Genomic DNA, 20,862 nt, shown 5'->3' with positions numbered 1-20,862 from the left:
GTGTGTTGCAATAGTATAACGTATACATCGCGTAAAAGAATATTGCATAAAAATACGAGTTGTATAATATTAAGAATATATATGATATTCTCTATGTCATATCGTGTTTTATATAATTATTGTTATAGCTTGAATATATAGCATTTTTTAATGTGCCTCTAAATACAAGGTGTGTCTATAATATTGGGAAACTGAATGAATTATAAAAAGTATCAATCTTATGAAAAAGATATTTAATAAATTTTAAGTATCTTTTTATAGCATTTGTATATTTTTTTCACTTAGTACCAAAATCTTTCAGACACGCCATGTATCACATACGTAGCTTATACCTTGATATAATATTTATATGAGATTTTATATAATCGAACAATTTTACTGTTTAAATAATTTAAATTACGAATGCATCTACAGATACACACTCTTTATTCGGGATTGTTGCATCTGTTGATTAATTCTTTTTCTCTATCATGTCAATTTGTATATTATTAGAAAAAAAAATACAAGAAATGTATCTTGTAATATTGTATTACAGGTTTACGCGGCCTACGAGACTGGCTTAGCAGCTGGCACCAGTTTGAAATTACACGTAACACCAAGGACTACAGCACGCGAAGTTGTGGAACTTGTTGTTAAACAGTTAAACATGGCGGTGGTTCTAAAAGGTCAAAATGGGCCTACCTATACGATCGATGAGCTACCAAATTTCTGCTTAGTTGCCGTAATCGGTGCGCGGGAACGTTGCTTAAGGGACGATTTTAAGCCGCTTCAATTGCAAAATCCATGGAAAAAGGGACGACTATATGTCAGACAAAAACAAGACGTTCTTGCTGCTCTTGAGCACAGTAGTAAGCATACCGCGTACTTATAGCACAAATAAAGCGCTAGTTATGAGTGGGAAGAAAGAGAGAAAAAGTTAATGATTTATTATCTACTATTGTGTTAATTAAATTTCGATACATGCATGCATAAACGCGTGTGTAACTTCTTAATAACGATTATGAACGGAATATTTCACGTAAAACGACTTGGGTCGTACATCTTCAACGGCACTACTAATAAGGAAAAATATTTCAGTGAATAAGTGGGAATAATTATTTAAAAGAAAATAATATTTTTTAAAATTACACATAACGCCCCATGAGCCGAAAATATTTTTTCTCTAAATTTTTCTTTCAATTTATAATATATTCTAATGCATATAACTGAGTCATTTTATGTGAAAGAATCGTATGTTTACAAATTTATTTTATTCGCGCAATAAAGAATGCTTGGCCTCTTAAATAAATAATTTTAGACACTAGACAATAGATTTAACAAGCTTTTTAAAAATTACTTTTTATCTTTTTATAGGCGAAATAATATTTTTTTCGAGAAAATATTTCAATTTTGTTTACCACACGATTATTTTTTAATATAACTTTTACTGTTAAAAATAAATGCTTTACTGAAATAATCACTAGAGCGTTGAAGATATAAAAATATAATAAATCAGAAATAAAAATATAAATAATTGAATATAACATGAGATATATAGCAACATAGACAACTTGGAGGAATCGTTACAAGTGTGATAAACATTTCTCCGATCGATAAAATGGGAGTTTATCCTATTTTAGGCGACGTGTACATTCCGATTTTGGAATTCTTAAACTTTCAAGCACGATCTATAATATTCTTCGAATGTTAGCTAGTTGTAAAGGAATGAATAATACTCGAGACATACTGTTATATTTTCTGTACCGATCTCAATGTTTTATTCGATATATGCATATTGTCAAGAGTATACGCGAGTAAGCTGGTCGAGAGATCTCATTGTTCCTTATATCGTAGTTCGTTGTATCCAAGTATAATTTGTCGTAACGAAATATGGGAGGGCCTTTTGGTGCAAAGAAAATGCAATAGAAGAATACTTGGATACTTTGAATTAATAAGGATAATTATATATACATATAACTTTTTGACTCAGTGAAAGTTTTATATTTATACTATTAAAGTTATATATATGAAATGCCTCTAAAAGAATATATTTTAGGTTCTAATATATGACAAAGTGTTATTATCATATTACATATGATACTTTTTGCTTACGATTAGATCCAGTGTTACCAGGCTCTGACAAAAGAAATAAAATAATTTCGAGTGCGTTCTCGATATGTGGCATACAGTCTGACACAGTATATTTTTTTTCAGAATATTCAAGATAGAATAATATGAAAGTTCCTAAAGTCTGGTAGCGTTGTCGTAAGATGGCTTACAATTAGAGGGAAAAATGTGTATTTTAGAATAGCCCAAAATCAATTTTTTGAGGGAGAATGTCGATAAATTTTGTTGACAAAAAACAATTGTAAAAGAAATATTATATACAAAATATATATATAAAACAAACAGAGAAAATTAGTATAAGATTTTAGTTGGAAAATATTTCAAAATCTAAAGCAGCGAGTAATCTATCAGAATTAGCTTTATAGTTAGATATTAGTATAATTAAGATGAGAAGAGGCTTATAGACTGTTGTATATAATAGAACAAGAGTATTATTAATACCGCTATTTTATTTTAAAGACAAAAAAATTTATTGTATTTTGTTTTAGTTTATAACTTTTGTTTTATTAAACACTCTAATGCATATATGTATATAAATGTGTTTCGTGTATTATAATCATATTCTGCACCTGTCAATCAAATGTACATTTGTTTTATTTTAATACAACAAAATCATATGAAGAAAATTTCAACAGGCGTAGGCAATTAGATTTATCTTGAAGAGAAACATTTAATCGAAAGAAAAAAAATTAAATATTTCGTTGTTATATAAAAAATAAAATTTAGTAAAATTTTTAAAAACTATAACAGACACGTCGCCTGACATGTAACGAAATAAATATCCAATTGAAAGAAACAGCATTACGTCCAACGTGTACCCAATTAACCGATCGAATAATAACTACCATAGTGTAGAGTGGTTTGCGCTGAATATACATATATTCCCCCAAAACCGCACAATATTACTGCACAATATTATACGCGACGAAACTTCTCAAATGTCTCGCGATCGCGTTGCACGTTTCGTATATAATCTAATGACAAAATTAATTAATGTAGCATATATATATATATATATACATATATATATATATATATATATATATATATATATATATTGATATTGATATATAGATATTCGTATAGATTCTCTCTCTTTCTAACATAAAAGAAAAAGATGGAGAGAAACGAAGCAAAAAATGATATATTAAAAACAAACTGTTTGAATAGAGCAAAGAATTGACACAAATAATTTCAAGATGCACAGTAGCATGTCAAATATAAATTTATATTTCTCTTATTTCGCTCGCCTGCATAATATCGATCTGTCAAGCGAAGAACTTTATTCCATGTCTATACAGATGTCTATCGTGAAATCCGTCCTTCACGTCGCAGATTCGATATATATGTATATATTTAACTATTATTATGTATTCGAACATTTTCTCGAATATATCATGCTTATTGAGCAGTAGTATCGTGCACCAAGGGGCCATTTGCATTTAATGAAGATGCATGGTGCACATATTTTTTTATCGATAAGATGACAAAGAATCGACGAATTATTAGGGGCAGAGCGTGTTTCGCCAATTACATAGGTAATTCTGTACACCGCTAATTTTGTTAAAATGTTAATGTCATAAGCAAGAAAAGTGTGATGGAAAAAACATAGATGTATCTCTCTTTCTTTGATATTATAGGAAATATAATAATGGAGTTGAGTAAACTTTGTACTTTAATCTACTAAGCTGATTGATCTCTAGAAGAGCTAGCGTAATTGGCGGTGCATTGATTTAACCATGTAAACGATTGCGTTTATTTTTCCCTATTATGTATTAAGCTAGAAGCAAATGCTCGATTTTGTTCGATTGAAACAATGATAAAAATTTTATTAGCACTACGTGGGTGTCTATCAATGTTGAATGTAAAATAACCGTTAGCATATAAGTATTACGATATAGGAAGTGGGAGAGTAAGAGATGCGCCAAGCTAATAAAGAAGCGAACGTGAATGAAATATTTGTAAATATTTTGAGAAAAAGAGAGTGATTGTGCATGCACGGAAAAAATTAGAGAGATTATTTTGAACGAAAGAAACTATACTAAAAATTTCATTTCCACGCGACCCACTCATCGTGATGTATTATAGCTGTGCCTATGCGATGGCGATATGAATTAATTAGTTGAAGTTCAAACGAAAACATTCTCCTCTGCCCCCATTTGCTGCCCCCCATCCCGTCCATCCCTCCTAAAGAAGAAATAAAATTTTTGTACGCGATGTCACTTTAATGCGCGATTTGTGATGTACGCGTATGCGAGTAATTATGTACAGTAGCGAATTGATGTTTGTATAGAAAAGATGGCTTCGTTTCTGTTGCGACTGGATTTTTTCCCTTTTTTTTTGTAGGGGACAATGTATCACGACGGAAGCGCCCAAAATAAAACATAATATTCTATTTGTCTCGATCAAATTTATTCATCATATCCTAGTGATGTATCGTTTGAAAGATAAAAACCGATAAATATGAAAGCACAATTTTTCTTCTACTTCGGATTTTTCTATTTTTTTAATTTTTTACAATTTATATATATTATTATATTATACATTATACAACTAGTGAAAAAGAGATACAATTACATGTGTAATTGTGAATTATATGATGTAAATTTTACAATCTTTCTTTTAAAACCTTATATTAATAAATTTTATATACATATATAAAATTAATAAAAATAATAAAAAAATAAATAAACCACTTAATTCACTAATTCTATTTTCAAACTAAACTTGCTCTACTGCCTCCATCGATTCTTTTCTGGAACAACTTATATCCAGTTTTACCCAGCATCATCACCTCCGGCAAATCAAACGAGTGCAAACGAAACGAGAACCCGGACCCTCGACGACCGATAGTCCTGCTGACCCACTTCCGTCTTGTTTCTCGTCTTGCCGAGAACCTACCACCTACTCTTTATTTATCCCCCACTCTAGACGCGATTATATACTCTGTCCTTCCGGCGAATGCGTCGCGAGAAGTTCCCCCGAATAAACCTTTACAAATAGCTTTAGCTAATATTATAAAAACGGTACAACAAAAAATAAATTTAATCGTAGAATGATGTCAATAAGATGGCATAGAAGAACTCATAAATTACGGGCAATAAGAGAAAGTTTCCTAACCATTGGCCTACCATTGGGTCCTAAACCATTGGCTGATTGTTTATTAAGTGGTTACAATAATAGTAGATGATTGACTTTACAGTCACAATTTTGCTAATTGCACGTAAATAATCCTATCGTATTAAATAAAATTTAAAAAAGATTAGTATGCATCAATTTATTCATTTAGAAATTAAATATGAAATGAGAAGAGAGATGATGAAAAAAAAATCTATATGCATTGATTTATTTATTATAGAACATGAAGTTCGTTAGATCAGAGATATTCAATCTTTTTTACGCTTACTTTTAATTTAAAAAACTGATGCTACGTCACTGCGGAAGTGCAAATTTAATACTATTGCGGAACTATAGTATATGTATACAGTTAATACTTATTGTCACGAAAATACGGACACTGAGAGCGCGAACGAACACGATTGGTTGACCCGCAGTCCGGATTTGCCTTCGGCTGACCCCATTGTTGACTGTCCCACTGCGGCGAGATACTGATAGAGCAAGATGGTCAACGTGTAGTCGATTCATTTTGATATTTAATTGCACCACGTCACGAACGAAAGAAAGGCCCCTCGCATCACGAATGGTAACGGTATTTCGGTTCATCGATTACATTTCTTTCAACTCTACGGCTCGAATATTTTCAAATTTCAGACGCAATGTTTGCCAAAGAACGACCAACATCCCGCTGAATACGTCGCACTCTGGCGCTTTGTGTACAAATTTGCAATACAGATTCCATTAATGGCAATTTTGACGCAACACGTCGAGCACGATAGAATATTCAATGAGCGCAACGCAAGTATCAATCAAATTATTACGTCAACTTGTTTCTCGTGACGGACGTATAGGAGCAGTTTACTGACACAATGGCCTGTGTATTTCTAGGAAATATCTTGCATCTCGTAACAAAGTATTTTATTGTGCATAATAGACATGTAGAAATTTTATCGTACACTTTACCTTACATACATAGACTGTTATTTCTCAAACAGAAAAATAAGAATCATCAACGTGCTCCGATCCATATCCCGTTTACGTATCGTGAACCGTGCAACCTCCGGCGCCGCAAAGGCCTAGAAACACATCGTGTCCCCTCTTCTCGCAGAATCGCCGTTGACCGATTCGATTTTAGACGGATCTCTTGAATGCGCACGTGCATGTGCAGCAGCCGCGTTGCGAAAGAATTATGCGGGGCACAAGGTCCGGCCGGCCGCTCGCCGTTCCAATTTTTACCAATCGAAGGTTACGTATCGCAGTTGAGTTTCTGCCACACGCACACTACAATGCACATTCTCCTCTTTGCTCCTTCTTACTCGCTATTTCCTGCTCTTTCTCTCTCACTCTCTCCCTCTCTCTCTTTATTTCCCCATGACTCTTTTGTCCTCCTTTATTCTCTTTCAGAATTCGTAATTATGAGTCATAGCCGCATAAAAGTAATCATATTATCGAGTATCTTTAAAAAGATATGTCATTCTTTACCATGGATTGTTGCTTACATTCATATAATATTTTAAAACTTTTAAAGACAGCCGATTAATAGAGACGGATTAATTCTATATTTTCATATCTATATTTATATCTAATTCAATAAAGGTATTATTGATACAACTGACAACTCTAATTTAAGTTTCGCAAGTCACCCGGAGTCGATTCGAATCGTCTTAATCGCCTTCATCCCTTCCTACAAACGAGATGGTGGACGACGGCGACGACGACGACGACCAAGACGATGATTTTGACGATGGTGAAGACGCTGACGACAAACGAGTGGCACAACGCGGAGGAAGAAGAAGAAAAGAGAGACGAGTGTGTTCGGCGAAGCCTACCAACCGGCTATTTGGAACACGGCCGATCAGTTCCTTCGGCGCCGTGGACGCGAACACGCTAAACATTGCCGATTTTACAAACTCGTGCCTCTGTCCTAGACCAAGTTGAGAGAGACCAAGTGGAAGAATCCCGCGAAAAATCACACGACGCGGTTTTTCGAATCGGTACGAGCCAAAAAGATAAAGCCCCAAACTTTGCGAAGCTTCCGCGAAAAAATAAATTCAAATCCAAACAACATTTCGCGACATGATTCCGAGTAGCTTATGATAAGATGTGAAAAGTCGATTGGTCTGTATCGCATTAAAATAATTCGCCGCCATTTTAATAAGTTTTCAGTGACTGTACGGTGTTGAAAGAATATTACGATATCAATTTGTTAAATGCAAATAAAATTACAAATGTGTATTAACAAAATTTTAAAATATATTAAAAAAGATGTGTAAAAACACGTAATTATACAGCGCTTTCTTTGTTATTATGTAACCCTGGAAAATTTTTTAAGTAAAAATTAATACATAATTAAATAAAAAGAAAACGTCGTAAAGTTGTTACTGGACTAAAAAGTTTTTACCATCACCATTAAATAAATAATTTTTTACATCCAATTTTTAAGCATCCTGAAAATCAATTGTACAGTTGCTTCTTTAGATATAAATAAAATTATCTATGAAAAAAAATATATAAATATAGCACGATTAATCTTATTATACTTTATATTTCTTTATAAAATTCATTTTATAAATCGGGCAAGGAAGTTGCAGGGTTTCGATCTTTTCCGGTCAACGACAGGAAAGCTTGCCATATATGTATATTTTGCTATTAGTATAATTAACCCAGATTTTCCCGGATTTATGGTGAACGGCACGCGGGTCAGTAGCACGCACTGCGCACTATAACAGATTGCTGACATGCCTTCGATTGCGAAGAAGTGGCAAAAAATTGCACAATATTAGCCAACTATAATTAATTACCTGTCATTTACAATTAATTTTAATAACCAAAAGTATTTATTACAACATTATCAATAAAGCTAAACTATTATAAAGAAACTCTGGAGCCAATTTAATACAAATAATCCTTACGATTTTCTAAATTATGATCGTTATATCAATTGCAACATCACTGTCAATTGAATTGTCGGATTTAATTCACGATCGTAGGTAACGAAATTATAATGCAAAGCTTTTAATAAAGCGTGAGAAAAAAATTATTTATTAAATAATGCTAAAAAATTGCACAAGTCGTGATTTAATAAAAATAATGCAAAATTATAAGCTTTAGTTTCTTTCTCTCTCTCAAGAAAAGATAAATATATACATAATGTGTACATGGCGCTCAATATCCTTGTATTAATGGCATTGAAGGAGATGATTGTGTCTTACATCATGTAATATTGCGATAATGCGATGCTTATAGCCGTTTCAGACGATTTATACTTTTATTTGGTGCTGCTATTCAAACCGTCCTCATTTGCATTTGTCGGTATACATTTTTTTTTTCAAAATAAAAATACTCCACATGTAGCAATAAATTATAACAATAAATATCATAGATAGCAATTAACTCGTTTTATAATATAATATATATATTGGAAACTTTATAAAGATTTTTAATAAACTCTTTATAGCGTACAAAATTGCGATGCAAATTAAATATTGGAAAATATCACGAGAGATATAGAAAAACACATAAATTAATAAATACATTCTTGGCAAACCGAAATCACAACCATTCTCTAAGAAAACTTTGACATTAGTTTTTCTTTTAGTTCCTATAAATATTGTTCCTCATTAAATTTGATATCATAACGAGATTATTGTTCATTTAGGAAAGATTTTCGGGACAATAACACGAGAGAATATCAGCAGCAACACGATGTCAGAGGGTTGCACGAGTTGCAGAGGCGCGAATTATGCGGGCAATACTTTACAATTGGGCACGACTCCCGGTGGCAACACCGGAAGCTCGTCGTCTACTTCTGGAACAAGCAGCACAACTACAAGAAGAGTTCAAGTCCGCGCAAAAGTGCTCTATGGCACAGGCAAAGCGATAGCGAGCTTGCAAGCTCAAGAGAAAGCGGCCAGACACTGACGAGGTAATTCAATAATTGTAATTAATTCTGCATTAATCTGGTGTAATCTGCGAGAGATTTTGCCATATATACTATTACACATACAGATGTAACAAATCTTTATTATTTTTGTATAAAAGACTATTTCTAGGCTTTTATATTTTTTAGTTTATTATCATATTATTATAATACATATAAAGTACTATAATAAATATTTTCAAATAAATTTAGCATTGTTAAAAATCTATAATCTGTCAAACATCACCAGCCTAATTGCAGAATTAAGATAAAGCTTAATAAACATTACAAAAAAAATTATTCAACGATACTAGGCACATGAGAATAATACATCATTCTACGAAAATGATTCAACTTTATGGGAAATATTGTTTTGATGTGAACTATGGATGGTATTGGAACAAACTTGTCAATCAGTTAAAAACCAGTAATCAATCTAGGCAACATCAATTGAGCGACACGCTAATTATTAGTGTAATTTCTCGGCTCGCTGTATCGTCAACGCGATCGTTGTATATACCTCTTGCATATCGCGAGAAAGCGTTTATTTTACCGCACAATTATAGGAAGCTTCATCTCCCGTCTTTCCGCCGAGAGATGATCCAGGACGAACGCGGCCGCTCTCCCCGTCACTAGACGATCTACGACGGACAGTCGAAATAACGAGAGGCCGCGGATAACAGTAAAAATACACAAAAAAATGATGACACATCAACACCGACGAACAAAAAGCAAAGCCTGGAGGCACCGTCCTTCCTCGCGGATAAGACCAGTCGGCCGATCTGATCGCCAGTTAGTACCTGGTTAACCGTCCTCGAGAAGGCCACCACCTCGATTTACGCACGTCTCCGCGTGTTTTTTCTTTTTTTTTCTCGTCGTTTTTCTTCCGATTCTTAATCTCGTTTTCGCGTCTTCACTTTGCTTTATCCTTGCGAGAATTTTGCACGAGTATGCATCGATGGATGTTGTAAATGCAGCCTGGAACGTGTCACCGCGCAAAATGCGCTTTGCAATTTTGTGAGTCGTTAGGGTCTTTTGCTTTTTATTTTTTAATTCTGGCTTATGTACTTGCAAACATTATTAAAGAAATTTATAAATTTCTTTGATGATTGCAAGTATATATTTACAATATATATAACAATATTTACAAATTAAATAAAATGTGAATCATTTTCAAGATTCGCAAAATGTTTAATATTTTCCGATGTTTATAAATCTTTTTTACTTTTTATTATTTTATTAAATTTTAAATTAACCAATACACATTAAATGATGTATATATTTCTTCAACTAATACTTGTTTAATCAGGGATTGAATTGAAGCGAATTGTGCATCACTTGTTAAACGATGAGATACAAATGTATCTCTATTTTATAAAAATACATATTTTTCTGATGTAATTATTATCTGTCAAAAAATTTTAGAAAAGATATTTCTAATACAATTTAATAAGGTCAATATATATATAATTTCTTTAACTCATCGTGTGCCTTTGCCGTTCCACAATTCGCGATCCCGTTACATTTCTCTCGATCTTAACGCCTCACAATGCCGACAGCTTCATTTAGTAAATATTTCGATTTATTCGTGATCCTTCTTTTTGGAATGTAATATTGTAGTTTCCTCCTTCTTGAAAATGTCAAGTACTTTATAATCATCATAGCAGCAATATACATAATTAGTATTAGGATGTTGTAACATTCGATTTACATAGTAATTAATGCTGCATCATGATGCACTAATTGTAAAATTATGAATCTATCACGTGACTATATCATAATAAATGATATGCGATAACAAAGATTTTATTTAAATATTGCAATGATATTCATAAAAATGAAATATTCGTGGTTAATCATGCAGATTAATTTGATCAAATCAATATCGAATAAGAAATGTAAAATATTGTTTGTATTACTTTTTTTTATTTGATCGATATCGAAATTCGTGCTTATCAAAGCATTATAAATCAAATCGTATTGTGAAACACTGCGCAAAATTACTTGAATGCTAAAAATGCATAATATTGAAGATATATCGATTAGATTATTGCAGTCAAGATTTTTTGATAGATATTTACGATTTTTTAGATTATTTAACATCAGCGAGAAATAAATATATAAATTTATAACAACTTTTTTTGACACGTATCGTATTATAATAAATAATTTTTACTTTAATTATATCAGCATCATCCTTTCTTCTCTCTCCTACGCATTATCATCAAAGTTGGGAGAAGAAAACGATAAAGCAAAATATTACATCAAAAATCAAACGTCAAATTATGAAGTAGAAATTTCCGACAAAGACGAACAATTGCTTTTCGCATCAACAAGCAATTTGGAGAAAAGGGTAAATACTTCATCCGGCTGCAATCCTTTAACTCCAGGCATCCAGAAAAGCGATACAAATACTTTGTATTCTATCGAAGCAACTCGTTTGAAATATGTACAAAAGTTGCTAAAGGAAAAGATAGAAAAGGGAATAGCAACGGATGTGTTACAGCCGAGGGATTCCGCCGGAATCACGTACATTCGTGCAAAAGAGACGAATCAGACGGGAAATGGAATTCGACATGAATTTTTGAACGCATCGCGTATTTCTGCAAGCTTCACAGTGGCAAAGCCAGTCAAAAGAGAAAAGGAAAATGAAGACAATAAAAAGATAGAAGATATAAAATTATATAAAAAAGAAGAATCTTTGGCCGAACCACTGAATAATGCGGATACCAAAAATAATATTTCGGAACCGTTGAACAATGTAAAAAGTAACACGTCACAGCAAGTACAATTTTTTGAAGAACAGAATGACGATGAAAAGATAAATAAAAATTTTAACAAAAGTGACAAAGTTTTGTTAACGAAAGGACATTTTGTTAAAAATTCGAATGAAAGTTTGATCCGAATGAGCAGTGCGATGGTACAGAATACTGATCCGAAAGTTGGAAATCAAACTTTCGAGAGTCGCATCGAACAAGAAAACTGGGAATCCGCAGAAGACGATCTGATGGAAGCTGCGGATTTTGGATTGCAAGCCATGCACAAACTTTTCTACATCCAGGAACCCAAGTTATATTCACTAGGTAAGAATTGAAAGGAAAAGAGAAGAAAAAAATAAAAATTCATTGCAAAAAAATAAAATTCTTAATATACTAGCTATCATTAAATATTATATAAATTTGTATCTATAAATATTACTTTTGGTGAAACAAAAATATAGGACTTTATCTTGGACGCGACAATCCAGCGAGATACGTGGCAGCATTTAACGATCAGTCGAATGAGGCGAGAGATCTCGCAAAATTCGGATACGCAGTTCTTCAAGGTACCGCTATGTTCTTAAAAAAGTAAGTTTTTAACAAGTGACAGTAAATTTTCATTAATGTTGATATAAGAAAAGTCTTTACGTCTGCTTCTAATTGTTCAGATTTCCCAACGCACCATTAGAATTACCTTTATCCCGAACTAAGTTTAACCGAAGAACTGTGTTGGAACAACAATGCCCGCAAAGAGACCCACCTCAATGCCCGCCGGCTAGTCTAAGATACAGAACATCAGACGGTAGCTGTAATAACTTGCAAAATCTCTGGTGGGGTTCCGCGATGTCTGCGATGCAAAGGTATAAGCGATACAATAAGGACAATTAATAATCTTAAATATCACAAAATATTTCTCAAAATATTATACAAGAAAAGTCATTGCGTTATACTCAGATTTTTACCACCGGAATACGACGATGGCGTTCAAAGCATTAGAAGATCGAAAAATGGAAGACCGCTCCCATCTGCGCGAGATATCTCGAGTCTAATCCATGAAAGTAAAGACATACCTTTAGCATCCGTTACTCACATGCTAATGCAATGGGGACAATTCGTAGATCATGATTTGACAGGTACATTATTAAAGACGAGATGGAAAAAATTATGTACAGATATATCTACATCTACAAATTTTATATTTGAATTTTATTTGAAAATGTAATTATGCGTGTGCCATTTTATACAAGTATATTTATTATATATGATAGCGACCGGTCAAAGCAGAGGATTTAATGGTACAGTGCCACAATGTTGTTTACCAAGAGGTGTCGGTTTTCAATCGCCAGAGTTCATGGTAATAAATTAAATAATCAATAAATACGTACATCAATAACTTTTCATACATCCATAGAATATCTATTATAAAGTTTTGAGGTCAATATTTGATACATCTTTATAAAAATAGCAGCGTCAAACTGCAAGATTCATAATTTTCGCACGTTCCATTCAAAAAGTTGGAAATTTTATATATCCTATGAGAAAATGCACTAAAAGAAAATAAATTTATAATAAATCGATAGCACCCGGAGTGTTTACCAATAGCAGTAAATCTGCGCGACAGTTTCTACGGTCCTCTGGGCGTAAGATGTTTAGAGTTTCTCAGAAGTGGACCGGCTCCTAAGGAGGGCTGCAAATTTGGCCCTCGAGAACAACTCTCCCAAGTGACCAGTTATCTGGATGCGTCCACAGTTTATAGCAGTAACGCCATACATAGTGACAGTCTGAGGATATTTCGAAACGGTAAATAGAATTCTCTTTTGATAACGTAATAAAAAAGAAGAGCAAATAATCTATTCCACAAAAATATTCTTCATTTCTCATGAAAACAATTCTCTGAAATTTTAGGGTTGTTGCAATACGGAAAAATTCAATCGCGACGACCTTTGCTTCCAAAACGTGAATCCGATCTGTGCAAACGCGGATCCTTGTCGATGACGTGCTTCCGAGCCGGCGACGGACGTCTCACCGAGCAGCCTGCTCTTACATCCCTACACGTCGTCTTTCTAAGATTGCACAATAGGATAGCTACAGAACTATCCTCCTTAAATTCCCATTGGAGCGATGAGAAACTTTTTCAAGAAACCCGAAGAATCATCGGCGCCGTAATTCAACATATAACTTATCGAGAGTTTCTGCCGATCGTTCTGGGTACTATAACTTCTTGTTTCTAAATTATTATGTTTACTCGATAGTAACATAAGATAAAGCGTTTTAAAAACACCACAAAATTTTAGGTCCTCATGTGATGAAAATTTTTGATCTGGAAGTTCTTAAAAAAAATTACTACGAAGGATACGATCCGACCATAAATCCTACAATTGTAAATGCATTTTCTACAGCGGCCTATCGATTCGGACACTCGTTGGTCCAGCAGAGTTTTGTTAGATTTGATAGCAATCACAGGCCTATATTTAATAGTAAGTAAATTAAATTTTTTTAGCATGCACTTATTATTTGATTCCGCGTAATATATATAAACTTAATTATTTAACTACAATTAATAATTTACATTTACGATGAGCCGTCTGATATAAATTTTAAATGAAGCGCTCAAAATTCGATGTAATTAATAGGTGGAAATATATATATATATATATGATATGCTGCATCGTGATGCACCACATAATAATAATACAGCGTATTACTAATCGTGCAATAAATGTTTAGAGACATTGCGAGGAGAATGCAATTATTCTCAACATTCGCTATATAATTATGATTATAATTAGTTATATACGAAACAAATTTTTTAAGTAATACATTTAATATAAAATTAAATAAACAAATGTTATCGTAGATGTCTCGATCCACGACGAGTTTAGCAATCCGGCGAATCTGGAGACGGCGGGATCGGTCGATCGTCTTCTTTTGGGGCTAGTGAATCAACCGTGCCAGAGAAGAGACGAATTCATAACCGAGGAGATGACGAATCATCTCTTTCAAACACCCGGCTTCGGATTCGGTATGGATTTGGCTTCTCTCAATATCCAGCGAGGCAGAGATCACGGTCTGCCGCCTTACGTGCGATGGCGTGAGCCTTGCAGCTTGTCGCCGATAAAAAGCTTTGAAGATCTCGATAGAGTGATGTCGCCGGAAATCGCGAGGAAATTTAGATTGCTATACTCGTCGGTGGAAGATATCGATCTCTTTTCGGCCGGGCTGGCGGAGAAGTCAGTGGTCGGTGGCCTGGTCGGTCCAACCTTTGCCTGCATAATCGGCCAGCAGTTCAGCAACCTTCGACGCGGCGATCGATTTTGGTACGAGAATGGTGAAAGCGAAAGTAGCTTCACTGCCGGTCAGCTGCAGCAAATTAGACGAATTACTCTAGCCCAAGTACTGTGCCGAACGATGGACGGCATCGAGACCATACAACCGTTTGTCTTTCTCGTAACCAATACATTGAAGAACCGACGTCTCTCCTGCGACGATCCAATCATTGGACAATTGGATCTCGAATTTTGGGCCGAACGACCGTCCGAATTCAGAAGCTACGTCGACGAATCGCACAAGCTGAAGGCTGGTATAGGTGACTCTATTTCTAAATCGAAAGAAGAAAATATCAATTCGAGAAGGAAGGTTAGCAATCAAGAACAAGCAAAGATTCAGCCTTTCAAAGGCAGCGTTAATCAAGAAAATAAAATTATCATAAAAAGACCGCTTGGACGTCCGGATAACAATAATGTCACAATCATGGTCCAGAACAATGCCGTGAATTCGCCAGTTTTCGTGAACGAGGGTATTTACGGTTCGCACATCAAGATACAGCAGCCTGCCACCAAACCAATTTCGAATCTTAATCAAGCTGTAAACAATTATCGGCCCATATATCGGCCGCAGGCGAAACCGATACCCACGACAATTCCCCATTCGACAAGTTTTCATTCGGCGAGTTATCCATATGTTCCTCACACTTTCGACGATCCTAGTAACCCGAATCCGCTCGCTTACGGATATAGATCACCTACCTTTGCGCAGGATGATATCGTTTACGACAATTATTCTCCCACAAGTCCGAGGCCTACTCTCTATACCTATTATACGAATTTCCAGCAAAAATATACTACCCAGATGCCCAATCGCGAGGTCGATGGTTATTTAATCAATTACGGATCTTCGTATAATAATCATGATTCGCTTTCGCACACTTATGAAAAGCCTTTGCTCAATTCTGAACATCATTACGAATTGAGCGATAAACAAAAATCAACGCAAAAACCTAACGTTAATTTTAAACTCCCATCAAACGCGCCATCGAATTTTAAGCCAAATTATGCATCGAACGACGAATCTTATCATACTCACAAAACAAGTTACGAACATAAACATTCAACAACCACGCGACCGAATTATGAATCAAACGACGAAGCACACTATGGACAGAAACTATCTATCGTAGGTAATAAATCTAAACCTGTAACCAACTCACCAGACGATGAATCGTATAGATTACAGAGACCGGCTTACGGCGAATTTATGTCTCCAGCAAACTTGCGACCGGATTCAAAACCGAATCAATCATATGGCACACAAAAGCCGCACGGTATAGAAAATTTACAGAATGACAATTTAAGTAACAAACCGAATCAAGATTACCAGGTCAATCTGAATAAGCCACAACATCAAGAACAATGGAACTCGAATAATTATCACGTGAGACCTTCTTCTGAGAGACCATATGATTACGATGATCCTGATGCATATCGTAAAAAACCACCGCCAAGTTATAACATTAACAACTCCCATCAAACAACACCGATTAATAGGCCAAATAATGAATATAATTCTCAATTTTGGAAAGATTCTAACAAGGATTCCCTGCAAGATAGACTTTATGGATTTATTTCGAATTCTGGAACAAGCACTTCTTCATATCGAAAAGACACATCTCCAACATTGAGTACTTTATTTCCTACAAATCATAGTAATTATGATCGATATTTCAATGCAACTTTGATTTATCAAAAAATACCATCAACTACTCAAAATAATAGGATGGATGTCTCATCCTATATAACCGAAAGTAGTCAACCTCTTCAAAGCGATTCTTTTAATCCAAATAATTCTCCATTCAATCAGAAATTAACAAATTATCCGATATATCAAAATAATAATCAACCACCATTGTCTCCTTATTCAAAAGAATCGATCAATAGACCGCCTACTACGGATTCGTATAAACATGATAATTCTTATAAAAATCCGATTAAATCACCTGATTTAAATGGCCCATTATTATCCAGTACTCCATATTGGTTAGAAATCTCGACGATTAATTCTCCGATACATGGAAAAGATGGAAATCTCAATCCAAAGCCAACAAAGGTACAAAGCGTAACAATCGTCACTGAAACACTCGAAACGGTCCATCATCCTGGTCATTCCGGATACATATCTCAGTATAAAGTTACCAGTGAGGTTCCAAGACCATTAGCACAGCAGATAAAAAACAATATGCCAAAAATCCCAAAACCGGGACAATATTATTATGAAAAGAACGTACTATATCGATATCCGGAAGAAGTAATCGATCAAATTCCTACAAATAATCATTATTCGGCTGATGAATCTCGGGAAGCATTTCTTCAAGATCAGAAAGCAACACCTAAAAATATCGCAGTGGAAACATCAATTATGAACGATTCGATAATAAATTCTAGAATGATTCCAAGCGATGAAAATAAATTAACAACACCTATGCTCGTAATTACTGATAATAACAGAGACGACACAATGAATGATCTTCAACGTACTTTTTCGACAGATATTCAAAGCGTTGCACCGGCTGATATTTCCGATAGGTATTATTTTCTAAATTCTATTTGCATGACTAGCTTTGTTTAAACTACAATGTATGTAAAATAATTGTCGTTCCTTATATATATATTTTAATAGAATTATTTTACATACATTACTTTTAATTTTTATTAAGTAATAAAAGATATTGAAAATTTTTTATATTTATTTTGGAATTTTTATATAAAACTAACTTTCATATATTCAGTAATATGTAATTTTCATAAACAATTTACTAAGATAATTTTAAGTTTGTTAAGATCTGTCTGATATTTATTTATAGGATAAATCGTTGGATGAATCCACAAGAAGATCTAAATTTACCATCGATATTGGAAATGCCCGAAATTCCATCCGATAAATTTACAGATGTTAAGGAATTACCTAAACCCATTAAATCGAGGATTTACGCTATTTAAAATTTTACGCTTCTTGATTCATCTTCAATATTTTCGATTCTCGAATGAAACCACTGAAAAGTTTCAGAATTCTATTTACTTTAATTTTTTTTATTATTAATTTATAGCAAAAGGCAAAAGGAGTATTTATTAATATTTAGGCTATATTTTTATTTATAGGAAATCTCTTAAATAAATATATATATTATATATATCATATATTTTTTATGTTAAAAATATTTACTCATTTAGTTGCTAAGTTTCCAAAGGAATTATTTTACTAATAATCATTACGTAAAATATTAAATATTTATGTAAAATATTGTATGTCATATTTTTACGCAAAATTATTTATTGTTAAATACAACTCATATGATGATTGGAAAGGTTCATAAGAATATATATAATAACATACATATGCATATGTACTCACTCTCCCCACTCATGTATACATGCATGCCCTCATAGTGTCAAAGCTAGGACTGGAATAAAATATAGTCTAGATCATTATGTCAAATTTAAAAAATATTTGTCTAGTGTCTGGAACTAGCTTATTCTATTTCAAATGCGTTTACCGAGATATTGTATTTTATATACATATTGTGTGACTTTTTTTAATTATCAGTAAATATTTTATCATATCAATATTTCAAATTCAGTTATCGATATTCGGGTCAAGTTATTGAACACTCGAGATATCTCGACAGATTTAATCATTTGCTAGTTTGATATAACATGAAATAATACGTAAGCTTATCAATGTACTTGTGTATTATCTCAATAAAATCTCGTCAAATTTATTATCAAAAACAGATAATCTATGTCGGAAATGAATAAACAAAATGTTAAAATATTGAATTTTTAAAACATTATTATTAATAAATATATGGCAATTAACATTGCAAATATGTTATTATTAAAATTCATTTAATGTAAAATTGAAAATATAATAAACAAAAAATCCCAAATTTGAAAAATTTTCTTTAGAATTATTATAGTCTTAGTGTATTATTTTTTCAATTTATTTATAATAAATTTAAAAGAATCGTTGTCTTTCTCTGATTCTTTTCCATTAAGAAAGAACACGTTTAAAATTATATATCTCTAAAGATATGGAATAAACTTCAATTCTTTCAAAATATACATGCTACAGAATTTATTTTGTTCGCCATAAATATTGAAATCAAAATGTAATATTGTATAAGGATGATCAAAAACATATCTTTGAAACTGTTTGGATTTATAGATAGTTACAAAAATTATTCTTTTATAAAAACATATTAAATATGAGAAAAAGGAAAGCAAAAATGCGAAAGCAAAAATGCTATAAATTATTATTAATGTCAGCAAAACATTAAATAATAACACTTTAAGGTAAAGTTGAATAAAAATCAATGAAAATTTGAGAAATTAAGTAATATAAAGTATTTTTGAAAAATTGATTATAATTTCATGATTCTTTGCGATTCTCCTTACTTTCAATAAGAAATTTCTGTTTGTACAGATTTTCAGATCACCGCGGCAAAAAACAGTGGCGTTTTGTGATCGAAATCCGCTTTTTGATATCGTAAAATTGTGACTGATTTCGTTATATATTCAGTGTCATCTGAATAACATAGATATTTAACGATGCACATTTTAGCTAATCAAACAAATTAAATGAAGTAATCATTTTGCAATCTAATCGATATAATTGCATGTTATAATTACTTATATTATTTATAAGAAAATTAATTATTAATAATAATTTATATCATTTATCAGAAAAATAAATCTTATAATTTATCTTATAATTTTGAAATAATAGATTTTTGTGAAAATGTTATGTAAAGAACATTAAAAAAATATTTGTCACGATGTATAAAACGCACAAAGTGAAAATCACACAACTCTTCACGATTGTTTTCCTTTATATAGCGCATCATTATTATACCATGAAAAGTACAATCGCAATTTATTGCAAATTACTGTTGATATATTGCCCCATATATTATATATACATACATTCGATTTCAAATTTTTGGCGAATGAAATACGATGACAGCCACAGCAGTAAATTTTAGAATATACATTTACATATATATATTTGCGTATATGGACAGAAATACAACTTACGGTTTGATGTTTTCTTCTGTTTTTCTCTCGATGTTTTATGGTTATACAGCAAGTCGTTCCAAGAAATGCACCATTTAAAAAAATTTACAGCAAGATCCTTCCGATGATTAACCCTCTTCTTCCAAAAATATGTTGATTTCCGTCCAACGATGAGCACCGCAATAAGAATGCCAATATATGTGTTCCCTGTGTTTAAAAGAGAAACAAAATTTATTTAAGAAAACCGTTTCTTTTTCGAGTATAATGATGAGACATAAGTTTGAAACAATCTGCAAAATCTATCATCAATTCTTTATTTGACTCGCTTATCTTTTCTTTAAAAAAATTAATTACTCGTATATATATACAAAACTAGGCTCCATTGAATCGTAATATAATAATTTACCTTATTAAATAAACGTTATCTTGTTAGGTAAATGTGCACAAACAATTTCTCAAACTCTTTCTCCTCCCGCCATGTTTCACTCTCGTGCGCGATTACGTCATATTTTACCGACGGGAAATATTCATTAAGAGCCATCTCACGGATTCTTCTGAAACTTAAATTCAAAATACGTCAAAGGATAAAAACTGCTTGAAAAAATTATCGCTTTCA

General features: G+C 32.8%; 2 protein-coding genes and 2 long non-coding RNA genes across 15 annotated transcripts in view; 3 read left to right on the top strand and 1 right to left on the bottom strand.

Annotated features, from left to right (window-relative positions):
* Positions 1 to 4,501, top strand: part of Wake (ankyrin repeat and fibronectin type III domain containing protein wide awake) — a 78,410-nt gene extending 73,909 nt beyond the window's left edge. For 9 of the 10 annotated variants that reach the window (XM_083105545.1, XM_083105542.1, XM_083105544.1 and 6 more), the window contains one exon: positions 536 to 4,501. In XM_083105545.1, the coding sequence (XP_082961671.1) occupies positions 536 to 871 (336 nt within the window). In that variant the 3' untranslated portion in view covers positions 872 to 4,501. The remainder of the gene's footprint in view (positions 1 to 535) is intronic. The other variant, XR_014439915.1, reaches the window with a different exon arrangement.
* LOC145975219 (uncharacterized) overlaps positions 1 to 20,862 on the bottom strand; it is a 51,270-nt gene that overhangs the window by 29,944 nt on the left and 464 nt on the right. For both annotated transcript variants that reach the window (XR_014439916.1, XR_014439917.1), the window contains exons 2-3: positions 20,653 to 20,806; positions 20,268 to 20,453 (exon numbers count right to left, since the gene is read on the bottom strand). This is a non-coding gene — a long non-coding RNA (uncharacterized LOC145975219). The remainder of the gene's footprint in view (positions 1 to 20,267; positions 20,454 to 20,652; positions 20,807 to 20,862) is intronic.
* Positions 5,630 to 7,536, top strand: LOC145975220 (uncharacterized). Of its 2 annotated transcripts, none has more exons than XR_014439918.1 (3): positions 5,630 to 5,809; positions 5,878 to 6,136; positions 6,219 to 7,536. It is a non-coding gene; the product is annotated as an uncharacterized LOC145975220 (long non-coding RNA). The 2 variants fall into 2 exon arrangements; XR_014439919.1 differs by having other exon boundaries at positions 5,878 to 6,659; positions 6,854 to 7,536.
* On the top strand, positions 8,887 to 18,985 carry LOC145975216 (uncharacterized). The gene is made up of 11 exons (XM_083105539.1): positions 8,887 to 9,148; positions 11,333 to 12,225; positions 12,363 to 12,489; positions 12,570 to 12,761; positions 12,856 to 13,034; positions 13,170 to 13,255; positions 13,482 to 13,701; positions 13,807 to 14,109; positions 14,196 to 14,378; positions 14,759 to 17,759; positions 18,038 to 18,985. The coding sequence occupies exons 2-11, from the start codon at positions 12,048 to 12,050 to the stop codon at positions 18,171 to 18,173; spliced, it is 4,605 nt and encodes a 1,534-aa protein (XP_082961665.1). The 5' UTR covers positions 8,887 to 9,148; positions 11,333 to 12,047; the 3' UTR covers positions 18,174 to 18,985.

Source organism: Camponotus vicinus, unplaced genomic scaffold (genome assembly GCF_025532165.1).
Source record: "Camponotus vicinus isolate PSW18456_S1 unplaced genomic scaffold, iyCamVici1.0 SCAF_7, whole genome shotgun sequence".
Classification (NCBI taxonomy): Eukaryota; Metazoa; Arthropoda; class Insecta; order Hymenoptera; family Formicidae; genus Camponotus; species Camponotus vicinus.
This window is presented reverse-complemented; position numbering and strand designations above follow the sequence as displayed.